The sequence below is a fragment of the Alexandromys fortis genome, unplaced genomic scaffold (genome assembly GCF_014885135.2).
Source record: "Alexandromys fortis isolate MF-2015 unplaced genomic scaffold, M_Fortis_MF-2015_v1.1 scaffold_9, whole genome shotgun sequence".
NCBI classification, from domain to species: Eukaryota; Metazoa; Chordata; class Mammalia; order Rodentia; family Cricetidae; genus Alexandromys; species Alexandromys fortis.
In genome coordinates this window covers 19,416,698-19,444,289 of record NW_026067892.1, presented here as the reverse complement: position 1 = coordinate 19,444,289, position 27,592 = coordinate 19,416,698, and the positions used below count along the sequence as shown (strand labels likewise).

Sequence of the window (27,592 nt, the reverse complement as noted above, 5' to 3'; positions counted from 1 at the left end):
AATTCCCAGCAACCACATGGTGGCTCACAACCATCTGTAATGAGGTCTGGTGCCCTCTTTTGGCCTGCAGGCATACACACAGACAGAATATTGTATATATAATAAATAAATAAATATTTTTTAAAAACATTAGCCAGCATACTAGGCTTATGGCCCAGGAGTGTCAAGAGCCTCCTAAATCAGTCCACCTGATGCTGGGATTATAGATATGACAACACTATGGCCCAGCTTTTTGTTGTTGTTTGTTCTGTTTCTTGGTTGGTTGGTTGATTGGCTTTTCGAGACAAGGTCTCTCTGTGTAACAGTCCTGGAATTAGCTCTTGTAGACCAGGCTGCTTCAAACTCACAAAGATCTGCCTGCCTCTGCTTCTCCAGTGCTGGGACTAAAGGTGTGCACCACTACCACCTGGTTGGTTTTGATTTTTTGAGACAGGGTTTCTCAGGGTAGCTCTGGCTACAGAGAACTTGGAAGAACTTGCTCTATAGACCATGCTGGCCTCAAACTCACAAAGATTTGCCTGCCTCTATCTCCTGAGTGCTAGGATTAAAGGTGTGTGCTACTACTGCCCAGTTTTTTCTCTTTAAAATAATTTGTGTCAGATGGTGGTGGCACATGCCTTTAATCCCAGAACTCAGGAGGCAGAGGCAGGCAGATCTCTGTGAGTTCAAGGCCAGCCTGGTCTACAAGAGCTAGTTCTAGGACAGTCAGAACTGTTACACAGAGAAACCCTGTCTCAAAAAATAATAATAATTTATTTGTATTTTATGTGCATTGGTGGTTTGCCTGCATGTATGTCTATGTGAAGGTGTCGGATCCCCTGGAAATGGAGTTACAGACAGTTGTGTGTCACTAAGTGGGTGCTGGGAATTGAACCCAGGTCCTTTGGAAAAGCAGCCAGTGCTCTTAGCCCATCTCTCCAGCCCTCTCCTCCCCCCACCTCCCCCGTTTTAACAACTCCCATGAGTACTGATCCCAAGAATCAAAGCTCACAGAGGCAGACTGTGATACAGGCAGCATCTGGCTGTATCAAACTAGCAAGACCAGAATCTAACCTAGCCAGAATCCTTGGCCAGATTTTCTCCCTCCATCTGCTGCTGACTGGTTGGACCAGGTAGTCAAGCTTCTTGTCTGGGTCTCCATTGGAAGTCCTTGCATAGGAAGTGGAGGAGGAGTTTCATGGGACAAGAGAAAGTCCTTTATGAGCTGTCTACCCCCCATGGAGGTAGGGGAGAAAGGTGCTGAGCTATGTTCTGGAGTTGTGGGGAAGGGGTAACCTAGCAACCCCTGGACTCTGCACAGTCACAATGCAACAGCTTTGTTAACAGTTCCGACAAGCTTTACCCTTGATTAGTCTTCTTGTCCGTCCTGGTCAGGCACCAGGGGCTTCTTGCTCATATGCTGTAGGGACATCTTCCTGGTAAGTCCTCTGGAGGGCAGGAAATGAAATAGGCTCTCGCTCTAGGTGAGGACAAAGGAACGGAGCATAAGAGGGCATCTTGTGGTTAGCTTGGTGGTTATCTTCAGATCTCTTGTACCTGACTGTCAGGGAGCCCAGGGTCAAAGGCAGAGGAGAGCAGGGATGGGCTACAGTGACCTCTTCTGTTGCTCCTGTTAGGTCCCTACTGACCCCTCTAGTGTGGGTGGTGAGCTCATTGAAGCAGTTTAATGGGTCACGTCTAACATGCATAAAGCTAAAACAGACACATACACAAACCAAATAAACAAAAATCATAAAAAGCAAGTATCCACGTGCATCACATGTATAGCTACTGTTTTAGAGTTTCCCATATCCATTGCACATGCACACACACACACACACACACACACACGTGAATTGAGACCCTAGGAAAACTGGATTTCATGTTGTTGTGAGGTCAAAAGCATTAGAAAGTTTCTATTCTAAAGAGTACCTTTTCCTGTAGGCGGGTGGATGAGGGACTTCCAAATGCCCTGTCTTCAAGCATGAAGCATCTAAGCATCTAAGAACCCAGCCCCTGCCATCTCTGATACCTTCCTGACGCTTCCTGAGGAGGGAGCCCCTCTCTCACTGCTTTTAGACAAACCATCAGGAGCTTGTGAATCAGATGCTGGATGCTGGTCCTTGGCTGTGCAGCCTCAAATGAGGCAAGCCATCATTTACTCACCGGATGGAGGTGGCACTGAGGCTTCTCAGAGAGCCTTGCAGTTCTGTGTCCCTGAGAGCCATTCTTAGAATGCACTCAGTCCCACCCCTCGCACTTGCATCGACTTAATCATAATTCTTGGTTTTTGACATTTGTCACCTTTCATCCATTTTCTTTAATTGGTTTGCTTAACAGTGCACTAAACTGTAGTCCAGTACAAGAACGACGGCATCACCAGTATCACATCTCCTGTGTCCTCTTCTCCTCCTTGTCCTACTCTACTTGTAGGAGCTGGTTTTTCTCTTTCCATCATGTGGATTGCAGGGATTAAAGTCAGGTGTGGTGACAGGTACCTAAAACTGTTGAGCCATCTTGCTGGCCCTGTGAAACTTTGTTTTTAAAAAGTATTCCCAAGCTGGGCATGGTGGAGGAGCTTTTAATTCCGGCACTCTGGAGTCAGAGGCAGATGGAACTCCAGGTTTGAGGCCAAGGCTGGCCTGGTCTACATACCAAGTTCTAGGCTAACTAGAGCTATTTTAGTGAGACCCTGTATCAGTGGTTCTCAGCTTTCCTAATGCTGCAGATGGCCCTAACCATCAAATTTTGTTGCTAGTTCATAGCTAATTTTGCTACCGTTACAAATCGTAATGTAAATATCTGATATGCAACCCCTGGGAAAGGCTCATTTGACCCCCAAAGGGGCCGTGACCCACAGGTTGAGAATCGTTACCCTATGTGTTTTTTTTCTAAATCATGCTAAGCACCATGTGTGTAAGATTTATCCATGCCGTGGCCGTCACTATGGTTCGCTGCTTCTCACAACACTCTAAAAGCTCCATGGTCTGAACGTAGCCCAGGCTCACTCATGCTTCCAGATATATGTGATGGCATTGGGTTTTATTTTGTTTTTTGCTGTTTTGGACCCTCTGAACAGCAGTCTTGCAGACAAATAGTGTTGCACATCTGTAGGAGTTTTTCTCATGTCTGGGAGGGTAACCACGGGGTCATATAGCGTTTTACCACATACTGTCCCCTTCTCCCCTCAGATTGCCCATTCCAGTTTGTGCACCCACCACCAGTCCACCAGAGCTGCGCCATCCATCGAGAACACTGGCATTAGGATTTTAGTCTTTACATCTCTCGTTGCAAACCCTGTGATGACTACGGAGGTGAAAACCCAGGTGGCTGAGCAACCACTAGTGAGGTGAAGGCCTAAATGCACACAGGCCAGAGAGGAGTGTGTGTGTGGGGGGTACACACCAAGGAAAGTTGAGGCAGGACAGAAGACAAAGGTAACCTTGGAGGAACTTGGTAAACAGGGGTCCAAGTTCTAGGAAAGACCCTCCGTCACCTTGGAATGCCATGCACCAGGGCCTGGGTGCTGAGTTGGCGTGAGCCTCTGAACTATATGCTAGGAGGCAGCTGGAGTACAGGAGTTCCACAGTTTCCAGTGGCTTCCCCTTATTTGGGGGGAGAGGAGGCTACTAACTGCCACTTCAGAGAAGCTTTATTTCTTTAAGTCCTAGACAAACTAGAGCTGAAAGGAAAATGGAACAGGAAACTCAGGGAACAGCCCAGTGACATCCTCCCAGGAATCAGGAAAGGCACCCCTGGCTTAGCATATTTCCCAGCTCACCTCCACTCAACCAAGGGACCTCCCTCCAGCCAGGGCCAGGAGGAAAGGGTACAGCAGGCCCTCCTGGGATACCTTTAGCTCTAGACTGACCTCCTCCTCATCCTTCAGGGACAGAGGCTAAGCATCCTCTGATCCTGGGGCTGAGGTGTGGTGCTGGGAACCTGAGACAGCTGGTCTCCAGCCTAGCCCAACAAGACAAGAGCTGGACGCTTCTCTGCCTCCCCTCCCTCCCCCCCCCCAGGTATCTTTGGTGTCAGCTCAGCGTCTTCTGGGAGGGACCACATGGGGAAAGGACTCGCTGGGACTAGCCTGACCTTGGCTCTAGTCCTGACCCCCGGGTGCTGAGTCTAAAATAAGAACGGCACAGGGGAGGGTGACAGCCTGAAGTTGCTTCTTGGGATTGCCAAAATTTTGGTTTTGGGAGAGGCCTCTGATGGGGCCAGCCGCTGTTTCCAGAGAATATATAGAGACGGGGCTTTTTGGTGTGGTGACTAGGTGGGTCTGAGGCTTCTCTTTCTGGCTTTAGATCTGGTCTCAGGAAGAAAGCGGGGATCCTGGGAGGTTCCATCTGCTTTCTGACAGATGAACCCCAGCTCCCTACCAAGACAGAAGCTCACTAGGATCGGATGGCATCACTGGGAAAGGATTCTGGGGGAACAAAGCTTTGGGGGTTATAGGGTAGGGATGCCACGAAGGCAGATTTCAGCCTCTGAGACTTGGGTTCTATGATAGGCACATGAGTCCTGAGCCCTGTGAGCCGGAGGAAACACCATTCGCCTCTCTTTAACCATCCTCCTTCAGTCCAAAGGCAGAGCCTGAGCCCGAGAAGAAACCAGAGCACTTTCCGAAGAGCCACGGGGATGTGGGATTCCAGAAAGAGCCTGTGGTCCCAGGCATTGTGGATTTCGAGTTGATCCAAGAGGAGCTGAAGACCTCCTCTAAGCCCCAAACACCAAGTGCCTATCGCTTCGGACGCCTCAGCCACCACTCCTTCTTCTCCCGGCACCACCCCCAGCCACAGCATGTGACACACATCCAAGGTAAGGCCAAGTGGGCAGAATCTTGCTACAGGGCCCGGCAAAAGTGGGTATCACTAATTGGTCATGAAATCTGGTATAGACGTGCACATTCTTATCCATTTCCCGGCGAAGCCTAGAGAGCATGGGGCCTGAGGAGCATCCCACGGCTGCCCAGTGGCCAAGCCAGGACTGACCTGGGGGATTGGAGGAAAGTGCAGGCAGCAAGGGCATATCAGAGGTGTCCCCTACAGAATTCCCCACCCTCTGAATCAGAGAGAGGGATGAAGGTCTCACCCCCAGAACGACGCTCTGACTTCTGACACTCGCTGCCTCGTCCTTTTTGCCATCCATCCATCCATCCATCCACTCATCCATCTGCAGCATATACAGAGTGTGAACTACAGACTGACACTTGTCTGGACTCCAAGGACATGACAATAGGCAGAACAGACCACTGTCACTGCTGTCCTGGAGCTTACATCCAGCTGGGAAGGATGGGACATAGACTAGATGTCACTGTCAGATTCCAGAGGGGGAGATGGCCACTTTCAAAAAGGTTGTCAGAAGAGTCCTAGTCAGTGACAAGATAGTGAGAAAGACTAAAGGGAAGCAAGGGTGGGAGCCCGAATCAATCAAGCACTAGAATGTCCTGCAGAGGGACACAATGGCCCTGGCTCTGTTGGGAGGTACAGCAGGAGGGCCCCTTGGGTGTCTGGAGCAGAGTCAGAAGTAGAAGGGAAGAGATGGTTTCAGAGAGACATTGGAGCTGGATCAGGTGGACCCTGCAGGCCATTGGTGCTGTCTTAAGTCACCTCAGCTTGGCATGTGTGTACTTGTATAATGCTGGCATCTGGAAGGCAGAGGCAGAAGGTCCTGCCTAGCCTCAGCCCCCTAGGGAGATTCTGTCTAAAATCTGTAATAACAATCACTTCACTGAATCAAGTGGGGGCCATTGGGAGGGTGGCAGTACAGAAGTGACCGCGAGAGGTATTTACACAAGGTCCTGCTGGCCTGAATGGAAGCCGAACCATCAGGCTGTGGAAGATTCCACAGCTCTAGTCTAGCAGTACAGAAGGAAGAACCCCTAGGATTTTGACCACTGACTGAAAGTGAAGCATAGGGCAGATAGGCAGCGACATCATTCCTTAATCAGAGTACACAAATACCAAGAAGCCATCAAGGGTCAGTGGAATAGGGGATAGAGGTGGGGAGGAGCCACAGATGGAGGAAAACAGCCCCAACAGCCTGGGGAGATGCACTGTGAGAGTCATTTGAGAAAAAAACAGGGCTGGAGAGATGGCTCAGAGGTTAAGAACACTGCCTGCTCTTCCAAAGGTCCTGAGTTCAATTCCCAGCAACCACATGGTGGCTCACAACCATCTGTAATGAGGTCTGGTGCCCTCTTCTGGCCTGCAGACATACACACAGATAGAATATTGTATACATAACAAATAAATAAATATTTTTTAAAAAAGAGAAAGAAAGAAACAATGCATTGTGAAGACACAGAGTTTTGGATTAAGAAGTTGAAAAGACAAGGAGACATTAGAGAAGAAGAGGAGAAGCTGAAGAGTGAGGATCCTGGGACCAAAGCAGTCAAGGCCTAGCCAAGCTTGGTGGCCTAGATTTATAATCCGAGAGCTGCGGAGGTGGAGACAGGAGGATCCCCAGTGCTCATGGGCCCCCTGGAGCTTCTGGGAGTCCACCAGGCCCCTCAACCCACAGGTCTCGTCTCCCCTGCAGATCTCACCGGGAAGCCTGTGTGCGTGGTCAGGGACGAGTTCTCTTTGGCACCCGTGACTCAGTCGGCGCTCTTATCCAGCTCTCTGATGGGGATGCCCACCATCTCAGTCCCCATTGGGGACCCACAGTCCAACCGGAACCCCCAGCTTCCTCCTGGTGAGTACTTTGGCCACACCCTTCTATCTGAAGGTTCATACTTCTCCCAAAGTGTGTGGCTGGGCAGGGGCCTGAGACGGAAAGGGACATTGCTCTTCAATGGGCCTTCCTTTCTGTTTTGTTCCCCAGGCCCTAACCCCCTGGATTTGAGGGTTTTTGTTTTGTTTTGGTTTTGGTTTTTCAAGACAAGGTTTCTTTGTGTAGCTTTGGAGCCTGTCCTGGAACTCACTCTGTAGACCAGGCTGGCCTCGGACTCACAGAGATCCGCCTGCCTCTGCCTCCCGAGTTACTGGGATTAAAGGCATGCGCCGCCACTGCCCAGTTGAATTTGAGATATTTGAGGAGTAACAAAGAGCCAGAGTCAAACTGATTTTGCACACAGTCGTATGACTTGGAGCTAGAGACAAGAGTGACACTTGTAATATTTAGTGACTGGTGCGCAGGCAGCAGTTTTTCAGCCCCCCCCCCCCCCAGCTGCTTTGTTGGAGGGACTTTAGAGGCCAAGCCCTACTTTTCTGCTGCTCAGGTATGGGAGGGTCAGGAGGGTGGGGTTGTGGTAGAAATCCTGTTGGAACGGAACAGGGTGATAGCTAGTGCAGGGCAGAGAAGTCGGAGGGCTGGCTGAGGGATACTAGACCTGTCTAGAAAACAGTTCAATGTCTTAACAACAGGCGTGACATCTTTTCTGAATCTCAGTGTTGGCTCCAGGCATCTAAAAGGGAAGAGAAGCCAGATCAAACTGCTGGTGTTTAGACACGGTAGCCTAATGCCCTCCAGCATCCCCCGGAGAGGACTCAGGGAGACTGTCAACATTAGCAACCCTTATTCCACTACGGTTTCTAATGCTTCTCCCTCGGGGCAGAAAAGCTTGTAACGTGGAGGGGGCACTTCCGCCTAGAATCTTTCCCCTCCGTCCCAGTCCTGATGACACGGGGAGGGCAAACAGGGCTCCCCAAGATCTTGTCCTGTCCTCTCAGACCTCTGGAAGAAAAATCTAAAGGACCTAGCTTCCCAAGTGGCTGTCTTCACTAAGGAAAACGAGTCAAGGACTAACGAGGCTGGTGCTGAACCAAAGAGCGAGCCTGGAAAGAAAGCCTTGGTGAGTCCCTCCAAAGCTCTGCCACTGGCCTGAGAGGGGGTGCTCCTAATGGGGGCGCAAAAATCACACCTAGCAGAGAAATCCAAGAAGGGTCCCCAGAAGCACCCTGTAGGGTCATCCATAGTTGCCTATGGGGAAGACTTCTGAGCAGAGCCCCCAAGCCCATTTGGGACACCTCTAGGGAACGGAGCCTGGAGCACAGGGTAGATGTGGGTAGCGACGGAGAGGTGAGAGGAGGACTTTGAGTGTGGGAGGAAGAATTTCTTCCAAACTTCCCCACACAGGTTAGCATCCAAGCTCCTCTGATGTGGAGAAAGGTTGGAGGTTTTCAGACAGAATGGGATGACTTCACAGGTGCCCTTCAGGGACAAAGTGGTAAAGGCAGGTGGTCTTGGGACAGACCTTTGTAATGGAGTGTGTTTTGGGGTAGTCCATGTGTAGAGGAAGGACATGGCTGCTTGTCCCTGCTTGCAACTGATGCACTGAGGTGCTCAGGATAACACAGTCAAGAGTGCGGGTCTGGTTTTCTTTAAAACGTGGAGAAAATAGCTGTGGTGATCACTTCTCTCATCTCAGCATTAGGGAGACAGAGGCATGGCTGCACACTTATGGCGTAGCCTGTTCTGCACAGCAAGTTCCAGGCCTGTCGGGCTGCTCACTAAGGGCTTGTCTCAAACCAAATAAAAGCAAAGAAAAAAAATGGGGAAGGGGGTGTTTACACGCTTTAGCTGGAATTACACTGGCAGGAGGCTCTAAGCCTGCCCTGTACCCAGAATTTCCCAGGGCAGAGAAAGGGTGTCAAGGGCTGGGAAGGCAGCTCATTCAGAAAGCACTTGCCAAAAAAGAAAGAAAGAAAAGCACTTACTTATGAGCATGGTGGAGCATGTAATCTATCCCTCCCAATCCCTCCGGAGGCAGAGGTTCTGGGATTGGGGAGCTTTGTGAGTTTGAGACCAACCTGGTCTACACAGCGAGTTTTGATACAGCCAGGTCTATGTAGAGAGACCGTCATTCAAAAGCAAAAAACACTCGCCTTCTAAGCCTGAAGACCTGAGTTCAATCCTCAAAGCCCACATTTAAAATGCCTGAAGGTGGGGGCAGGGAGTTGGCTGGAGGAATGGCTCTCTAGCCAGTTAAGAGTGCTGTTTGCAGGCAGGTGGTGGAGCACACCTTTAATCCCAGCACTCAGGAGGCAGAGGCAGGCAGATCTCTGTGAATTTGAAGCTAGCCTGGTCTACATGAGCAAGAGCCAGCTCCAAAGCTACAGAGAAACCCTGTCTCGAAGAAAAAGAAAGAAAGAAAGAATAGAAAAGAGTGCTGTTTGCTATTACCGAGGATCCAGATTCAATTCCCAGAATCTACAGGGTAGCTCACAACCATTTGTAATTCCAGTTCCAAGGGATCAGCAGAGGTCACTGCACACATGCGGTGCACTCCAGCCATGCAGACAAACATTCACACACATGAAATTAATCTTTAAAAAAAAAATCCTGGCATAGCAATGCATGCTTGTAATCTTTACTCTAGAGAGGCAGAGATAAGTGATTTCCAGGTCAGTGAAGGACCTTGTTTTGGCGGGGCTTGGGCGGGGGGAGGATGAGGAATGACACTTGAGGTTGTCCTCTGACCTCTCTGCACACGCATACACACTTGAGCAAACGTGTACCTGCATACACATGAAAATGCAAAAATACAGGCAGACACACGTGCACACAGGCAGACACACATGCACACAGGTAGACATACACGCACACAGGTAGACACTCACAGAGAGGTAGCAGGCAGAGAATAAAGGACATTAAGCTGTGAGTGTGAGGAACAGACCTCAGATATAGGAGCAGCTGAGCTAGGAATCAGGGTTGACACGGGGGTCCTGGCCCGGGATACTGCTCCCACACCTCCGACTTGCCTCTGGAGGAGAACGAAGACCACTGGGGCTATAGTCATCCAACCCTGGGATGCTGGGTTAGGATGCAGAAGGAGCCAGGGAGGACCTGGGACAGGATGGAGATGGCTTGATAGCATCCTAGGCCTGGCCTCTTCTTCATTTCCCCCCTGCCTTCTCCCACTTTCGTCAGCTCCTAGAGTCTCTTGTCACTTTCCTTCTAGCCAAAGGAAGAGCCTCCTGTGAGGGAGCAGGGGGCAAAGTACTCAGCCGAGACTGGTAGGCTTATCCCGGCTTCCAGCCAAGCTCTCAGCCGCCGCAATCGCCAGGGCCAGCGGGGCCACCCTTCTGCCAGAGACGGAGGAGCCCAAGCCTCCCTTCTGGAGGACCAGGAGCTGCTGGTAAGCCCCACCCTGGAGGCAGGGACTGCAGTGGTCTCAGCCTCCAGGATCCAAGGTCTTCCAGCCAGCACCCTCCTGGCCTGCCTTAGGGTGGCTTCTCCAGAGACAGTGACCCCTAAGACTGTAAGACCACAAAGACCATGCCCCAGGAGTCAGCGTCCTGGGCTCTGAGCTCCTCTGCTTCTAGACAGCCTGTTGTCATCCTGACCCTCTCTGTGTAAGTCCTCTCTCGTGGGTCATTGGTTAAACTGGGAGCATGGCTATGTTAGCACTGCTTTACCATGGAAGCAGCTCTCCAGGGCCAGCATCCACTGCTCTTGAGAAAGCGGCCCAAGGACTGAGAACCTAGGAGGGAAGGGTCTGCCCAGAGCATTCTCAATCCACAGCCTGCAAGGCTAGCCTGGACTGGGCTTCCTGTGGTCTTTTCCTCATCGAGGCTGGAAATGAGCCCCTACTGTGTGGCAGTAGACAAGGGCATCAGTAATCCCTGGGAGCATGCATGCGTGTCCCCCCAGAGCCAAAGTGTCAAAGTGTCACTACCTCTCACTGAAGGGTAGTGCTTTTAGGCCCAGCAACATGGGTAGACCAGACAGATCTCAGGATCCCCATTCAACCCACAAAGAGGTTTAGGCTCTTCTGGGTGATGTTTTGTGGCCAGGTCTCCCAGCAGATGGCCAGCATAGCCAGGCTAGAATTGGTACTTTCTCCACCATAGGGCAGCCACATCGCACCTGGAGTTAGGTTCTCAGGTCCCATGGGGAGGGGGCCCAGGGCAGGTAAGGAGGATGGGAAGAATGGGGAAGGGCCAAAGGGCAGTTCAGGGTGGGTGCTACAAGTGGGTGCTGGGTGGGTGGGTTGGGAGGATAGGGCGGGCATCTAGCAGGTACAGACCTGAGGGAGAAGCCCAACCCAGTTCCTACTCCACCAACGATAAGGTGGGCCTGCCAGGGTCTGATAGACCCCTCCAGGTCCCTGGGAAGGCTGCCTGGAAAGGGCTGAGGGAACCCTACTTTCCTAGGACTCCCAGAGCTCCACCTCCTATGGCGGGCCCCCCCTCCAGCCCTCCATAGATACAGCTGCCACCTGCAACTTGGCCTAGGAGGTCCCCAGAGCACATCCTGGACACAGCTGGACCATATACTGCCGCTACTTGCCTGGAGGAGACAGGGGAAGCCACTGGCTGAGGAGGCAGCTAGGAGTCGAGAGTCCCAGCTGCTTCGCTGGATGGAGCCCCTCACTAGGCACCTGGCAGAAACAATCTACTCTGGCCAGCAGGCTGCCTACAGCGAGTCCCCCACCTCCTGGAAAACATATCCACATTCTGGGCGCTCCCGGGTGGGGAGGCCCTTGGGGTGCCCCAAACCACCACCCAAAAGATCCAAGCATACAACACTCGGTGCGTCTCTGAGGAGGTGACTGGTCAGCACTGATTTTGCTGTCCCAGTGAGGGGCCCTAGGTTCCAACCAGCCCAGTGGAGACTATGGTGCTGAGAGGTCTAACCTGTCCCGTATCTGAGGCTTGATTCTGTTCTCAAGTCCCCGCGGGACGCCTTCCTTTCTCAAGGCCTCACAGAGAGCTTAGGGACAATTCTGAGAAAAAGTCCCCCTCATCAAAGTGCTAGATCTCATGGAGGAACCTTTAGGAGGAAGCATTTTAGCCAAGCATGTGGCCCGGGGACCCTATGTCAAGGGGAGGAGGCTGCTGTTCCATGACCCACGTTTGCCTGCACTTCTGGCTGGAGTGTGACAGGGGCTCCCACTGACCGCGGCCTGTCCTCTTTCACATAGATCTTGGAGCTTCTTTGTCAGATTCTACAGACGGATTCTTTAAGTGCCATCCAATTCTGGCTGCTCTATGCACCACCAAAGGGTGAGGACACCATAATGCGGCCCCCTCTCCATGTGGAGGGGGGCTACCCATCCCTTGCCCTTGTTCCTGATCCTGCAGGACAGATGTCACTCAGCCTTTTCTCTTTTCTCCTTGGGAGTCCCAAAGCATCCCAGAGGCTTCTCATTATCATTCCTCCCTCCTCCCCTACTTCCCGGCAACATTTCTGTGGCCCTGTTCTTTGGAGGGGCCCCTCTTTAGTACTGACCGCAGACATAGGTGTATGGACGGGGATAACAGATAAAGATTGTTCCCAGCAGACCCAGCCCCTCCCGGTCACTGTAGGAAACATGCACATAAGTGCAAATACCAGAACACACAGGCTTGTGCAGAGAGCCCACAGATACATGTCTGCTTCGGAACAGTGAGGGAAAGGAGTGGGGTGAATCCCCAGAGTTTATAAGCTCACTAGAGGAAGGGATGGGAAAAAGGAAGAGTTGGAGGGCGGGGGAGATAAATCCCAGATTTCCAAATGTGATCCAGGAGGGAGGAAAGGAGGTGGGAGGAGTGGAAGGGGCCGAGTCCAAAGTGCAAATGGCTCTCATGGTAGGAGAGGGCAATGTAGAAGTGAGGGCTCAGCACACAGCTACAAGCACTGTGAGGACCTTCCTTGGGGGCAGGGGCCTATGAGGAGATGCAGAATGATTAGAGGAAGATGTCCTTCACCAGGGCTGGGACCAGCTGGTTGAGACAGGAAAGGGGCTGAGATCACTGCCCTGCACTGTTTATAGAAAAAGACTTGGCGCTGGGACTTCTGCAGACGGCGGTGGCTCAGCTCATCCCCCAGCCCCTCCCAACCCTCCCAGAGGAGAAGCTCTTGAACCAACTCCAAGAGCTTCAAGAACCTCCTCAAGAGATACAACAGGCAACCTACAGGTGGGCTCCGGGCCCCTCCTCCTGACCTTCTGTTTCCAGAACCACGCCCCCGGCGGTCAGCATCCGCCTACCCTGGCTTTGTGACCCCACCTGTCACAGCACCATAGCAAGGGGAAATGAAGGCGGAATCCTTGAAGAAGGCTGGGCTAGATGTGTCTGTGTGCTTCAGATGCAGTAGAGAGATCCTGCCTCAAGGAGTAGGGTGGGGAACATCCATGTGGGTGCAGGACGTCTGGTCCTCACATGCTAATACAGCAAGAGCCTTATGCGCTTAGTCATCTTCCCAGCTGAACACCGAGGACTGGAAACTGCAAAGTTGGGAGACTGGGAAAAGACCATCTCAGGAGGTGGGAGGTGCCCAGGGCCTGGTGGTCAAGAATGAACAGAGTGCAGGGATTAAATTGTGGGGTGCTGGGGCATGGTTAAGAAAGTGGCTTAGGTTTGGAGGAGGCATATTTTGGTGGGTGGTTGTTTTATGGGTCAGGCTGGCCTCAAACCTGCTTTGTATCTGAAGATGACCTTGAACTCAACCCTCCTGAGCCTTTGCCTCCTGAGTGGTGGGATTACAGGTGTGTACCATTTAAACAGTGCTGGGGACAGAACCCAGGCTTCCCACACGTTAGGCAAGCATTCTACCACCTGAGCTACAACCCCAGCCCTGGGACATAGGTTCTTGCTTGGGTCCTAGAGTTGGTTTTCTTTTTCTGCTTGAGAGAAGAAAGGATGCTCAGGAGCTGGGGTTCATTGGCAGACAGTTGTATAGGCCCCGGGTTCAATTCCTACTGCTGCAACACACAGTCCCAGCGGAAGAGGACGACGACAGGGAAGGCAAGCATTACTGTGCTCAGAGGAGAGACCCCAAGTCGGCCTCTTCACCTCTCTTTCAAGCCTCCTGCCAGAGGTGTGGGGGAAGTGACGTGGCTGTGTGAAGGGTAACGATAGCTAACGGATCACACGAGGTAGAAGAACATTAGTCACTTGTCCAGAACTAGCTTGACAGACAAGAGGCTGTGGGATAGACCATAGCCCTGGCTATCTCAGACAAGAGGACCTTGGTACCCCATGGCTACAGCAGACACACAATCACAACCGTCTGCTTCCTGCTTTGGAGGTGCAGGAGGCTGTCTGGGTCCATCTATGGACAGTCCCGCACCAGCTCTTCAGGAGGGGTGTCTTGCCTCTTCTACGAGCTGGTGGCTGACCACACCTCTGCCACCTCCCAACTCCTAACGAACCTACCGTCTGTAGACTCGGTCTCCCAAGCCTGTCATTTGTATTTGGTTATAGTCCATCCCTGAAGAAGATGAAGACGCCACCTCTATCCAAGACGGAGAAACCAGGTAAGAGCCCTCAAAGGGAGCTGTTTATTCTAGAGGCTCACTGAGGCCAGCTCTGGCTGGATTCCTGCCCAAGGAAGTTGGGTTACTTCTTTAATGCAGCAAACATGTATTGCATGCTTACTGTGTGTCAGGTTCTGGCGAGTCATGAGGAAAGAATTGGGACAAGTTCCTATGTGATTGGGGCTTACATCTTAGAGAGGAAGTATACAAAGGGCAGAACCCCCAGGAGGACAGCAGGTTAACTGGGGGGGGGGGCTCCCTATCCTGAGCCACAGAAATATCCAGGGAAGGCCTTGGAGTAGAGCTCCCCATGCCTGGAATACTGATGGAAGAATAAGTTGGTCGGGGTATCCAGGCCTTCTGGGTGGGGGAGAGCAGTATGAGGTAAGACAAGACCAGGCCTGTCTTTTGAAGAGTGTAGGACACTCTGGGGGGAGTAGGATGTAGTATGTCCCTGTGGTCACTGTGCAAGGCATGGATGAGGGTGGTGGTGGCAAGAAGGGACAAGGGAGCCCAGAGAGGAGGCCCTTGGAGGAGACATAGTATCTTAGACCAGACAGTGTGGGGACAGCTGGAAGGGAGAGAATGCCTGTCGACAGTGGACATGATTCTCCTTTGTCAGTGTGTAGCGTCCCAAGGGCCCAGAAGAGTGTCTGGCAGGCAATAGGTGCTTGACTCGTAAAAAAAGAACCGGGGAGTGGTAGGGCTCACAGAAGTGAGCTAGTTTGTCCCAAGTCCCCCACTGAACTGAAGGCAATGCTGGCTTTGACATTGGCCCACCTCCCTGTCAGCTCTCTTATCTCTTGCCTTTCCCGTCCTCCAGAGTTGATGGGCAAAGCCCAAGTCCTCCGCGTGCATCCCAGCGAGGACTCAGAGGAGAAAACGACCAAGTCAAAGGCCGAGAGCTGAGGAACACAGCCCAGAGCCCGGAGACTTCTGTCTAGCTCAAAGGCAGCTTCTAAGCTTGGGGCTGGGGGCTCCTGTCGCGCTATGTCAACGCCAGCCCCCAGTCTCCAGCCACACTCTACTAAATAAAATGCAGCTTTCCCCGGATGACGGCAGTTCTACCCTACCACAAGATGGTTTTAGATGATTTTACTCCATAAGTGTGGAGCTCCCTGCCATGGAGAAAGCCCGGGGTACCACTCACAGTTAGCAACGATCTTCCCACCAGTTAATGTAATCAAGATAATCTCCCACAGGCAAGCCCAGAGGCCTGTCCCGTGAGTGATTCTAGATCAGAGATTCTCAACCTGTAGGTCACGACCGCTCTGGGGGGGGGGCACCTATCAGATATGTACATTATGATTCATAACAGTAACAAAATTACAGTTATGAAATAGAGGCAAAAATAAAAATAATTATATGGTGCAGGGCTCACCACAACGTGAGGAAGGGTAGCTCTAGATCCTGCCAGACTGACGACTAACATAAACCTTCACAGTCACCATGCCTGGCTCCAGCTTTCAGTATTGAAGTGCCCCACTTTTAAAGCCCTTGGTCACCCTGTTGGTTTATTATTTCCCCCCAGTGGTAGTATAAGTGACAGCTGTGCCCATGGCTGCCTCTCTGGCTTTGTCGTCATTCTGCCACTAGCTGCTTCCACATTTACCCCCATCCATTTTTGGAAAATGTGGTCAAATATAACAGGCAAGTTATCATCTTAGCCACCCAGAAGGGGTGGTGGTTTGAATAAGAATGGCCACCTTAGGCTCATATATTTAGATGCCCAGGGAGTGGCACTATGTGAACGGATTAGTAGGTGTGGGCTGTTGGACAAAGTGTGTCAATGGGTGTGGGCTTTGAGGTTTCAAAAGTCCATGCCGGGCTCAGTCTGCCTGTCTGTCTCTGTCTCTCTCCTCTGCCCGTGGATCCAGATGTAGAACTCTCAGCACTTACATCTGTCTGCTATGACAATGGACTAAACCTCTGAAACTGTAACCAGCCCAATTAAATGCTTTCTTTTATAAGAGTTGCTGTGGTCATGGTGTCTCTTCACCACAACAGAACACTGACAAAGACGGAAGGGCAGTGGTCCCTCCATTGTGGGACCATCATCCATCTTTGAGGCTATTCCATCTTGCAGAAGTGAAACTCTGCACCTAAAGACTTTGTCTTGTCTAGTTGAACTACTACTGCAAATATGTATTGGATTAGGTTAATTCGTAGACTACCGAAGTCCATTTTGAGCTCTGGAGATTGAAAAACCCAAGGTTAAGGCTTGGGTAGGTTTGGGGCCTGGTAAGGACCTGTCACTCCTAGATGGTACTTTCTGTATGCCATGTGTGGCAGAATGGGAAGACAGACTCCCATGAGCCCCTTTATAAGGGTCCCTATTCACTTCCTATTCATGGAGACGGAACCTGCATGAGCCAACCCTTCCCAAAGGCCTACGTTTCAAATTGAGACAGGGGCTCACCATTTAGCCCAGACAGGCTTTGAACTCCAAATCCTCCTGCTTCAGTCTATAAAGTGCTGGGGCTACAAACTGTGAGCCACCATGCCTGGTCAAGTACCAATTTCTTAATACTACCAGCCACCTTGGGGACACACTACCTAATATTATCACCTTCCAACATATGAATTTGGGAGGATAGGGGGGAAACACACATTCAGACCATAGCGCCCACAAAACAGTAAGCCCCCACTCCCCTCTTCTCAACTCTTGGAAACCACCCTCCGGTTTTGTGTCTGAGACTGGAACAGTTCTCAGGCGTCCACTCGTATAATCTTCTTTGTCTTCCTGTGTCAGGTTTATTTTGCTTGGCATAACTTCTTCAAGAGTCAAACAAGCTGTGACGTGTGTCACAGTCGCCTGCCACTCGCTTTTATTGGTGTAGCAGTCAAGTTCTCCCGCCCGGACCACACAGCGTCATCAAGGTCTGAGCCCCACCGAGAATCTGTTCATAGCGCAGGGAACATAAATACCATCACCTGTCTTCACTAACAGGTGAACTAACAAAGTATCCACATAGTAAATGAATCCTAGACGACACTTGCTTCAATAATAAATAACCCCAGTTGGCATGAAAACCCTGACACTATGGTGGGCCTGTCTTTAATTTCTCAAGGTGTACTCCTGGGGGTGCGGGGGAGCTGCCACTGTAGATTCTCATGGTTTCAGTCCCTGGTCAGTGGCTACCCTGCTCTATCTAGGCCTGAGAGGCAGAGCGTCAGGATAACAAATGTAAAGGAGGTAGAGGCGGATGCTCATTGCAGCCAAGAAGCAGAGAGAACAGAATGGAGGCTGGGACAAGACGGAGCCTCCAAGGACACGCCCCCTTCATTGGGTGCCTCCCTCCAGCTAGTCCGCAAGTTCCCATCCCAACCCCAAAAGTTCCCATCGCCTCCCAACAACTGGAATCCATCAATGGGTTAGTCCTGAGGTAGGAGCCTCTTGCAATTTAATCACTTGGAGTTGAAAAGGTTTAGCAATTTGCAGGTTCAGGAAGGCGACTCTACCTGGCATGTCTACTCTCCTCTTCCAAGGTTTGCATAAAGCCCAGCTCTGTCCAACCAGAGCCTAGTCAGTCCTTTGGCACAGGACTGGTTAATGGGGGTAGTTAAGTACTGGGCCAAGCACAAGCTACTTGGGAAGATTTTGTGCTGAACGTCACAGGATGCTGTCTATCACTGGTCATCACCACTCCATGAAGACAAGTGCCGGACACATCTCACTGTTTGTCCCTGGTTCTCTCACATTCGTTCCCACACGTGAAGTGTTAAAATACCAAGTGTTGCTGGGTTGTTGCGGTGCGTGCCTTTAATCCCAGCAGCAGAGGCAAGGAGATCTCTGTGTTCAAGGCCAGCCTAATCTACGGGGCAAATTCCAGGGTGGCCAAGGCTACCCGCAGAAATCCTGTCTTAAAAAAACAAACAAAAACCAAAGACAAGTGCTAATAAGTGTTAACTTTTATGCTTACCTTCTTCACCGTAAGAGCACAGCTCAGAAGCATCAAGAATGTTCTAACTGTTGGGGAATCTTCCTCATCCTCTCCCAGAGCAGCAAAACTGAACCTCTACTGCCATTAAACAGGAACTCTCTCCTCCGTCCTCCAAGCCACTCCCAGCCCTGGTTCCTTGTTTTGTTTCGGACAAAGGCGGCGCCTTTGGAGCACCTGGAGTTTCCTGACTGGCTTATTCCACCTAACAATGCTTTCAAGGTTCATTTATGTAGCGTTTACGTCTGGATTTCCTACCTTTTGGAAGCTAAATAATATTCCACCATGTGGACAGATCACATATTTTGGGTTGGTGTTGGGGTGTGTATATGCGCACGTGAAAGCACATGCCCGTGTGTGCGTGCGTGCGTGCGTGAGTGTGTTGCACGTGCTAGGAAACTGCTCTACTGCTGTGGAATATTATTTTAACTAGGCAAAGATGTGTTACATTTGTTTATGCTGCAGAGTATTTAACTGTGTAAAGGTGTGTTACTTTTTTTATGCTGCATTTGTTTAATGATATAAAGATGTGTTGCATCTGGTTCACATTGCCTGCCTAAGGCACCTGTTGTTCTAATTAAAAGCTCAACATCCATAGCTAGGCAGAAGAGGGATAGACAAGGCTGGCTGGCAGAGGGAATACAGAGGAGGAGAAATCTAGGCTCGGGAGAAGAAGAGAATGAGGGGAAAGGAAGGGACATGCCTAGGGCAAGGAGTCAGGCAACTGCCAGACGGACAGATCTGAGCAGCAGTGAAAGTAGTTTATACAGAAGGAAAGAAAAGCAAAAAGCCCCAAGGCAAAAGGTAGATAAAGAGAAATCAGCTACTTTAAGTTAAAAGAGCTTTCCAGAAACGAGGCTAAGCCAGGCTGATTATTCAAAACTAGTACGTCTCTGTGCCATGACTTGGGAGCTGGTTGGTGGCCCCCAAAGAAAAAGCCTGGTACACTCTCCCACTAAATTACATTCCCTGTCCTGCCCCTGGACCACATTGTTGATGTATTTATTCCTCTGATATATGATGTTAGGCGGGTCCCACTTTTGCCTGTTGCATATACTAATTCTCTGGGGCTAAGCATCACAAGGATAGCAGGCAGAGCACTGTGAGTTTGAGGCCAGCCTGGTCTACAAGAGCTAGTCCAGTCCAAAGCCACAGAGAAACCCTGTCTCGAAAAACAAAACCCAAACAACAACAACAACAACAAAAAAAAAGAATTGGGTAGGGAGGGGGAGAGGATCTGGAAGGACTTGGGGGAGGGAAAGAATGTGAAATAGGAAAAAAGTAATGTAAATTAAAAGGTCCCACTTACTCTAAATAAAACAAAACGTTCCTCTGCATCACCTCAGTTCATCTATTCGGCTACCAGAACATTCTGATCACACCTTGGAGAGTGCTGATGGGAAGAGATGGCGAAACAGTGCTACAGTGAAAATAGTTCTGTGGACGTACACAGGAATGTTCCAGTGCCTGGTTCTCCCACCAGTCTGCTTGCTCAACAATCAGGCTCCTCCCCCGTTCCACTTCACTAGATGAGAAAGGGACAGAGAAACATTTTCATCAGTGACAGGGAAGTCTGTCCCACAGTCTGGCTTCCAATGCAGGACAGACAGGGAGCACGGCCTTGAACTCTTGATCTTTGTATTTCCACTTCCCCTGCGCTGGGACTACAGGTACTCAACCAAGCCTGGTTTCATCTTCAATTCTTAAATATTTAATCTACACAGAACAACTAGGAGGTTGATACTCTTGTTAAAATTAGATAAGGCGCTTAAAGAAACAATGTGTGGGCTTGGGAGACTGCTGAATGACCTGGGTTTGGATACTCAGAACCCACAGAAAAGCTAGGCACATCAGTGTACATCTGTAACCCCGGCACTTCTGTCGAGATGGGCGAGAGAGACAGGAGATTATTTAGAAGCCCACGGGTCAGCTCTCCTGGTACACAACGCAGTAGATTCCAAGGGACCCTGTCTCAAAAGAAGGCTAGGACTGGCACCTGAGGTCTTCTGACCTCCACACACATGGGCATAATAATAGCAGTGATCTTACCATGAGGACTCAAAGACATAATCTATAGAAAGTGCTACACAGGATGCTGCTTTTAACAGGCATCAGTGGCCCATGCTTTTAATCAGCACACAAATCCAAAAAACAACTCAGGCCCAGAGAGGGCTGAAGTGCTTGTTTTGAACATACACCACCAGACCTGAGTCTGCTCTGGACACTACAGGAGTGCCCAGTTCTTGTTCTTGGCAAAAGCTCTCAGGCAGTACACCCTTGTTTTCATGGTTTGCCTGGAGTTCAAGAGCCCTACTCAGCTCTCTCACAGGCCCTGGCTGCCCACTCTGGAGTACTCTGACACCATGCTCAATGATCCTGCGCCAGCAGCCTCCAGGCTGGGAGAAGTTCCCAGGCTCTTTCCATGTCTCTTGGCCACACCATTGCCCAGTGAGTGTCTAGCTCAATTGCCTCTTTTGCAGTAGCGAAGCCCGCTGGAAGGGAAGCTATGCCCGTAGTCACACAGTAGGAAGCTCAGTGACACCCCTGTTAGGCCTTTACTCATAGATCTGCTTTTCAGTTATGCTGTTTTCAAGGCGTTCAAGATAAATAAGTGTATTCCCCCTCCCCCCCACCTCCCCAACCACTCCATCACTTCCTGATGTACGGTCTCTTGTAACCCAGGCTGACCTCGAACTATATAGCATTGGACTTTAAGTTCTGGATTTTTCTGACTCCACTTGCCCAAGTGGTGGGATTACAGGCACACACTACCACATCTCGATGACGTGATGATGGAGAGGGAACACCGGACTTCCTGCAGGGAAGATGGATTAGTTGGCTTCTCTGTTGCTCTTATGAAACACTCACCAAAAGCAGCTTGGGGCCGAAAGGGTTTATTTGGCTTACATGCCCTGATCGCGGTCATCTGAGGAAGTCAGAGGCAGAAACCATGGAGGAAAGTATTTTTTCTGGACTTATTCAACTGGATTTCTTATACCATCCAGAACCACCTGGCCAGGAGTGGAACTGTCCACAGTGGGCTGGGCCCTCTTATCATTAATCAAGAAACTGACCACACAGACATGCCCACAGGCCAATCTGATGGGAGACCGTTCCTCAACCCAGATTCCTTTTGCCCAGAGATGTCTAAGTTTGCGTCAAGTTGACAGAAACTTGCCAAAAACGCTAGGTAAGAACATCTGAGCCATACCCCAGCCCACTCCCTGTTCATGTGTACAGATAGGCTGAGGGACCCCAGGAATGCTAGACCCAAGGACCCCTTGGCAAGGCCTCATGTCCAGCCTGGACCCCATGGGTCCCAAGGATATGTGGCAGCCAGTGCTCTTAACCTCTGCACCACCTCTCCAGTCCCCATCTCCTTCTCTTGGCAGTGTTGGGGTTTAAAGCCAGGGTCTCAGACACGCCAGGCAAGCACTCTACCAATAGGAAGGAGGTGAGACATAGACTGGTTCTTTCTCCCCTCCCCGCCCCCACCTCTGCAGTGCTTGGGACCCAGGGACTCTTGCATGCCAGTCAAGCACTCTGCCAACTGAACTGTATCCAACCCAGTGGACTGGCACTTTAAAATCACACAGTGAGTTTCACATCAACCCTTCTTGCCCAATAAGATGCCCCATAACCTTTCCTCCTGCTTGGCTTCCAGCTTCTGCTTGGATCCTTCCAGGGAAGAACTGTTTCATCACCACCTTCCAAGGAAACCACCCTTTGCAGGGTTGCAAAGCTCTGATCCATTCAAATACTTTTCTTGCTGCGGGCCCCAAAGATATCGCCCAGCCATCTCCATCCTTTGTGTGGAGGCTTGCTCAAAGCCAGTCAGCTCCTTGATGGTCCTTCCTTGTTTGTTCCCACCTGCATTCATCTTACCACTGCTGGGCCCAGCCCGCAGAGCACTGGCTTCATTGTCCCCATCCTCCAAAACAGAAAAGAAACACACACACACACACACACACACACACACACACACACACACACACACACAGCGCCCCTTTTGAAGTCCAAAACAAAACACTGAGGGCAGTGTTAATAAATAGGTTATATTTTAAAAATCAGACTCTCCATGCTGGGGACTGACTCAGAGTAGCTCCAGCCGCCTGCAAAGGGGACAGAAGTATGGGGATAGCACACAGAGTCCCTAGCACCCCTGCTCCCCACTGCTTGCAGGCCAGAGGCCTAAGGTTTTCCTTCCTCCATCTGAGGAAGGTGGACGGATAAGCACCTCTGCAGCACCTCTGCCACTGACCCTGAAAGTGAGGATCTAGGCCATTTCCTGAGAACCAGAGGGCCGTGGAAGATGAGCTTGACTCCACGCATCCTCCCTACCCTAATCCAGGAGCAGCAGCTGGCATCCTGCCCAGGCCATCCACAGGGTCCATGTAAGTGGACTCTAGTCCTCGGCCTTGTGACTCCCCCACACCTGCCTGACCTTCTGAGAATCACACACTCTATCCCAGCTGGAACCAGAAGGGAAGACCCCCAACTCCAGCAGGCTTTCAGCAGAGTGACGACTGAGGGGTACAGCCTGGGAAATGACATCTCTCTAGTACCTGGTGGTCAACTTTCTGCTGGACCTCCTTCAGGCCTTAGTGACAACTGAACTTGTTCTTCCTGGTCAAACCCGGGGTCAAGCCCCAGCTTAAAAACTCCTGGATGTTGAAGTTATGTATCCAGGCCTCCTTCTCTAGTGGCTTGGATGCAAGATTGGAAGGTCAGAGCCGGGCGGCGGTAGTGCACACTTTTTAATCCCAGCACTTGGGAGGCAGAGGCAGGCGAATCTCTGTGAGTTCAATGCCAGCCTGGTCTACAGAGCGAGTTCCAGGACAGCTAGGGATACACAGAGAAATCCTGTCTCAAAAAAAAAAAAAAAAAAAAAGCAAAGCAGAACAAAATATTGGGAGCTCAGTCTACAGCCTGGAGTCACCAGTGGTGACATCTACAAGGACAGAGTGAGTCACAAAAGTGACTCCACAGCCACAAAGGTGAACTGATGTCTATCTGGGATGTCTGTCCAGGAGTTATTAGTGGCCCTCAGCTGAGAAGAGCCAGGCCTGAGAAGAACACCTCTCCCCTGGCCCACCCTGTGTCAGGGAAGCATCACCACCACTTCCAAGCTAGCCTTTCCCTAGTCTGCCTTTGAGTAGCCCCACCTCCTCCAGTCCCCTTTGGCCTTTAGGGAGAGTGGGGCTGTGTAGGTCTCCCTGGTAATCAGAAGTCATGGACAAGCAAGCATCTCTGTCGGGCCTTCCCCCTCCCACCCCAACTCCCTCCCAGTGGCTGTGGGAAGGGACTTTACTGAGCCTGGAGGAACAGATCTTAGGAGCCACTTGAAAGTGGAGCCCAAGCCCTATTGGCTGAGGTATTTCTGGTTAGGGCAATCCCTGATCTCTTTCTTCCCCCAACCCTGTCAGGGGGTCAAGAGCGTCACAGCCCCAAACAGAACAAGGCAGCAAATAATTTAAAAGGAGACCTGTGCTACTTCCTGTCCCCTGTGCTGGAGTCCTCTGAGCCAGGGTCACTGGACCACATGCAGAGTGTAAATGTGACCAGAGGGACGGGTTCAAGTCACTGGGGAGGTAGCAGGAAGTCCTGGTTCCTCCCTGGACAGTCCTTGATCCTCAGAGGCAGTCATGGCACTTTGAGTCCAGCCCGAAGGTGGTGGGGTGGCAGAAGAATTGCCCTCAAATGTTGTAGGGCTTAGCATCTGGGGGGTGAAGGGGTGCTTAGTCCCTGAGGAGATCCTGTCCACCAGCTCTGGTAGCTGTGTGGGATGGCTTTGCCGATGGTCTTCCACTCTGGTTGGCCCCTTTGAAGACTCCACATCCTCCTGGGTGGCCTTGGGTTCTGGCAAGAGGCTCCCAGGAGTGGAGAAGGTGGGTAGTGAGGTCACGTTGGCACTGGGGCCTGAGGTACAAGACTCACAGCACAGCCGGTGGTAGCCAGGGATGGAGCAATAGCGGTCCAGTACTTTCATCCGGCAGAAGATGGACCTGTCTCCCACACAGGGCTCCGCTGCACATACACCAACACAGAGAGATGCCCATCAGGAGGGGACACTATGTCTTGCTCCGCCAGCAATCCTTTCTCCTCCTTCTGCCCTGGCTGGAATCGCTACATAACTCTTTCCAGAGGGGTCATAGCTCTACCCAAGAGGACAGAACCCTTTCATAGTGAAGAGAAACTAAAGTGTTCCCCACCCCAGCATCAGCATCACTGGGACCTTGATGGTGAGGCTAGTTGTCAGGTTCTATGCAGACCTCTGGAGTACGGCAGCGCTGTTTTAACAAACCCTCCAGTGCACGGGAAAACCCCAGGGCTATGGCTCTGTCTGGTTCAACTATATATTTGGCTATGCAGTTTTCATCAAGAAGCTCTATCTGGAGAGTCTGGGCCAGAGCCTGAAATTCTAGATCCAGCCAAGTGTGAGAACCCTGCTCTAGGAGGAAGCCTGAGCCCCTGCCTCTCCCTGCAGCCAATGACCAGGCTAAGGTCTGATGAGCTCACCTGTAACCAGGAGATCAGCATCCAGCCACTTGGGATACAGGTGGAACATTAATCCCTTACCACTAAATCTCAACCAAGAACATTGAGGCTGAAGTATTCCAAACTGCTGCTGTGACTGGAGAAAATGTGATGGATGGCAAGAGCTTGGGTTTGTACGAATTGGTGCTCAGGACCGCTGGGATCAGGAGCCCGATCTGAAGCAGGGACAGTGGAAGCAGGTGGCCTCTAGATGGCACCAAAGCTCCAGAGCCAGAATCAGACCGCCAGCTTCTGCTTTGAGGGATTTGCCCAGCCTTTTGGGGGGTTGGGGGAGCAGGGAGGTCAAAGGGTTGCACAAGGTCACACCTTTTAACTAGATTTGGGTTCTGCTCTTTGTACAACTCATCTTTCCAGACTCCAGCTGGAGGCCCTAGAGAGAGGACTGTGGTAACCTAGGAAGGGAGTGTAGCATCGCAGGGGCACCCGGGAGGACCACAGGATGAGCTCACTGCTACCCCTGTGATGAGTTCACTGGAGTAGCAGAGGATGCTCACCCCATGGTTCATTCTCTCAGCCGCCCTGGAAAGAGTTCATATCTAGGACGGCAGACCCCAGAAGTGTAGACGCAGACAGGATTCATAATTCAGAACACTGGGGCATGCTTTACAGGTTTATAAAACAGGACACCGTCACAACAGTGGGACAGTACCTTGTCACCAAGCATGGCAATGTCTCTGCAGCAGAAGCCTATGTGATTTCTTTTTAGCCCGGATCAGGTTTGGCCACCATAGGAATAACAGCAAATTTACAACTCAAGGCGAATGGAATCACGGAAGAGGACACGGGCCAGAGCAGAACTCATGCTCTCTAAGGCCACCAGACAAGCATTAGGTCTGTTCCACTGTCACTAAACCCTGGGGTGCCTGAAAGGCTGGGGGAGGGGAGGGCCAGAGGCGATGCTTACTTGTTGAAGTCAGGTTCGTGGGAGTCAGGGGCCTGGATTGGGGTTCCTGGTGTCCCACTTTGGTCACAGGGTCCCGGACCATGGCCTTCACTGTAGAGTTCTGGAGCCCTCCTGTGAACAGAAATGGAGATGTACTATACACAGCAGGTGGGCATCCCTTGTCCAGAATGCTTGGGACCAGAAGCACTCCAATTTTAACGATTTCTCCTGCAATGTGGAATATTTGCCTACTTCATGAGAGCTCTTGGAGATGAGACCCAAATCTAAACATGGGTGCATCTGTTTCTTCTTTACTTCATTTTTTTATATGTTGTTGTTGTGTGTACAAGGGTGGGTATGTATGTCTCATAGCATGTACAGAGATCAGAGGACAATTTGGAGAAGTCAGTTCTCTGATTGGGTCATCAGGTTTAGTAGCAAGTGAGCCAAACTTTATCCACTGAGCCATCTTGCTGGCCCCATTTGCTTCTTACACATAAAGTGTGCAGGTAATTTTGTACGATGTTTTAAATGCTTCGGGGAATGGAATGCAGTTTGTGTACCAAACTGGAAGCGCCTAGGAAGATCTTTTATCCTCCTTAAGGATGCTGGCTAACTGGGTATTATAGTTTGATCACAACATATCCTACACAGACAGGAATGCAATCTTCCATCTTTGGCAGCATGCCAGGGATCAGGAAGCGCTTTGGACTGGGATGCTCAACCTGTCTTTGGATTTAAGGGCCAGGATACAAGCTGTTGCAGGGTCATGGCCAGAAGATGGGGCTGGGCCTCCCCATCCCATCTGCTCACCTCCACAGGCAGGCAGGCTGCAGACCTGCACAGTGTCCGGCTTGACCCCCTCGCACTGCCCGAGGGCATTGGAGCTGTTTCGGCACACCACCTGCCGTTGTTGGATGCCTTCTCCGCAGGTGGCAGAGCACTGTACAGGAGCAGGAAGGCCAAGAACCACACAATGAATGCCAGGTGCAGGGTAGATAGGAGAGAGGGAAGAGGGGGCAGTAAACTCAGTGACAGAAAGGACCAAGAAGGTTGCTGTGCCTTCCTTCATTTGACCAGACAGGCATGCAAGGTCTGTAGTCCCACCAGGACCCTGCCGTTGTCGGGTTCTCTGGAGCCAGTATGATGAACGCTACCCAAGCTTGGGACTCCTTATATCTTTCCACAATTTGAACTGTGAATGCATCTCAGGAGAGGGCTTCTGGGACCCCATTCTATCAACTGCAACCTGTGTTCACAGTCTCCTCTCAATGCCCCGTTTTCAACTATCTTACGTTTCATCCTGGCAGGCTCCTCTGTTCTGACTTACCACATGACATAACCTGGGGCTTCTAGGAGCCTGGTTTGCGGCTATCGATGCCACCCACACACGTTCCTTGCATCTGACACAGTCCTGACTGATAAATGGACTTGGGGGCACTGTGGAGGCAGGGAAGGGTCCCTGGGAAAGCCCTATTGCCCAATGTGACCGGGTCACTTCTAGGCACTGCATAGACTCTCCTAGCAGGACAGGGAAGAATTTGTTCTAGGGCATGTAACCGTTGATTAAGACACAGTGTCACAGAACCAAAGGGAACCAGGGAACACATGGCTCCTCCTCCCTTGTGCCTGTCACACCCTCTGTAACCCTTGCAAGTCCAGCTGTGCTGTGTAACATCTGCCACTGGTTTGTTTGTCTGTCTTGCTCCCTCACTGGTCTGAAAGCTCCATGAGGGTAAGAGACCAGCCTGTCCAGGGACACTGGGCTTCCAGCCTTCCTTGCATAACATCTGGCATACAGCTGTTGCTCAATAAATATTTCTCGAACATAAGAATGTGCCTTAATTTGGTCATCTATGACACAGGGGCATGAAGCTTAGAGGAGGTAAAAATGGAGGCAGGAGTCTCCATGAAGAACCATCACACATGGCGTGCCTGAAGGTTGCTCTCCTTCCTTCTGAGAAATGTCAGATCAACTGTGGACCCAGAAACCCCTGCCCACGGGTACACCAGAACTCAGACACCTCCCCTACCCACACCCAT

At 51.1% G+C, this 27,592-nt stretch overlaps 2 protein-coding genes across 12 annotated transcripts in view; one reads left to right on the top strand and one right to left on the bottom strand.

Annotated features, from left to right (window-relative positions):
- Window positions 1-16,139, top strand: part of Tbata (thymus, brain and testes associated) — a 21,424-nt gene extending 5,285 nt beyond the window's left edge. For 4 of the 10 annotated variants that reach the window (XM_050143775.1, XM_050143790.1, XM_050143769.1 and 1 more), the window contains 11 exons: window positions 3,171-3,328; window positions 4,562-4,800; window positions 6,523-6,678; window positions 7,656-7,777; window positions 9,887-10,063; window positions 10,779-10,839; window positions 11,082-11,459; window positions 11,852-11,933; window positions 12,683-12,827; window positions 14,115-14,167; window positions 14,991-16,139. In XM_050143775.1, the coding sequence (XP_049999732.1) occupies window positions 3,171-3,328; window positions 4,562-4,800; window positions 6,523-6,678; window positions 7,656-7,777; window positions 9,887-10,063; window positions 10,779-10,839; window positions 11,082-11,459; window positions 11,852-11,933; window positions 12,683-12,827; window positions 14,115-14,167; window positions 14,991-15,111 (1,692 nt within the window). In that variant the 3' untranslated portion in view covers window positions 15,112-16,139. Of the gene's footprint in view, window positions 1-3,170; window positions 3,329-4,561; window positions 4,801-6,522; window positions 6,679-7,655; window positions 7,778-9,886; window positions 10,064-10,778; window positions 10,840-11,081; window positions 11,460-11,851; window positions 12,828-14,114; window positions 14,168-14,990 lie in introns of those variants that run through there. The other 6 variants (XM_050143807.1, XM_050143811.1, XR_007592002.1 and 3 more) reach the window with 6 other exon arrangements.
- A 6,005-nt stretch (window positions 16,140-22,144) lies between these two features.
- Window positions 22,145-27,592, bottom strand: part of Adamts14 (ADAM metallopeptidase with thrombospondin type 1 motif 14) — a 67,246-nt gene continuing 61,798 nt past the window's right edge. For both annotated transcript variants that reach the window (XM_050141757.1, XM_050141763.1), the window contains exons 20-22: window positions 26,363-26,492; window positions 25,571-25,681; window positions 22,145-24,135 (exon numbers count right to left, since the gene is read on the bottom strand). In XM_050141757.1, coding sequence (XP_049997714.1) covers window positions 23,684-24,135; window positions 25,571-25,681; window positions 26,363-26,492 — 693 coding nt within the window. In that variant the 3' untranslated portion in view covers window positions 22,145-23,683. The remainder of the gene's footprint in view (window positions 24,136-25,570; window positions 25,682-26,362; window positions 26,493-27,592) is intronic.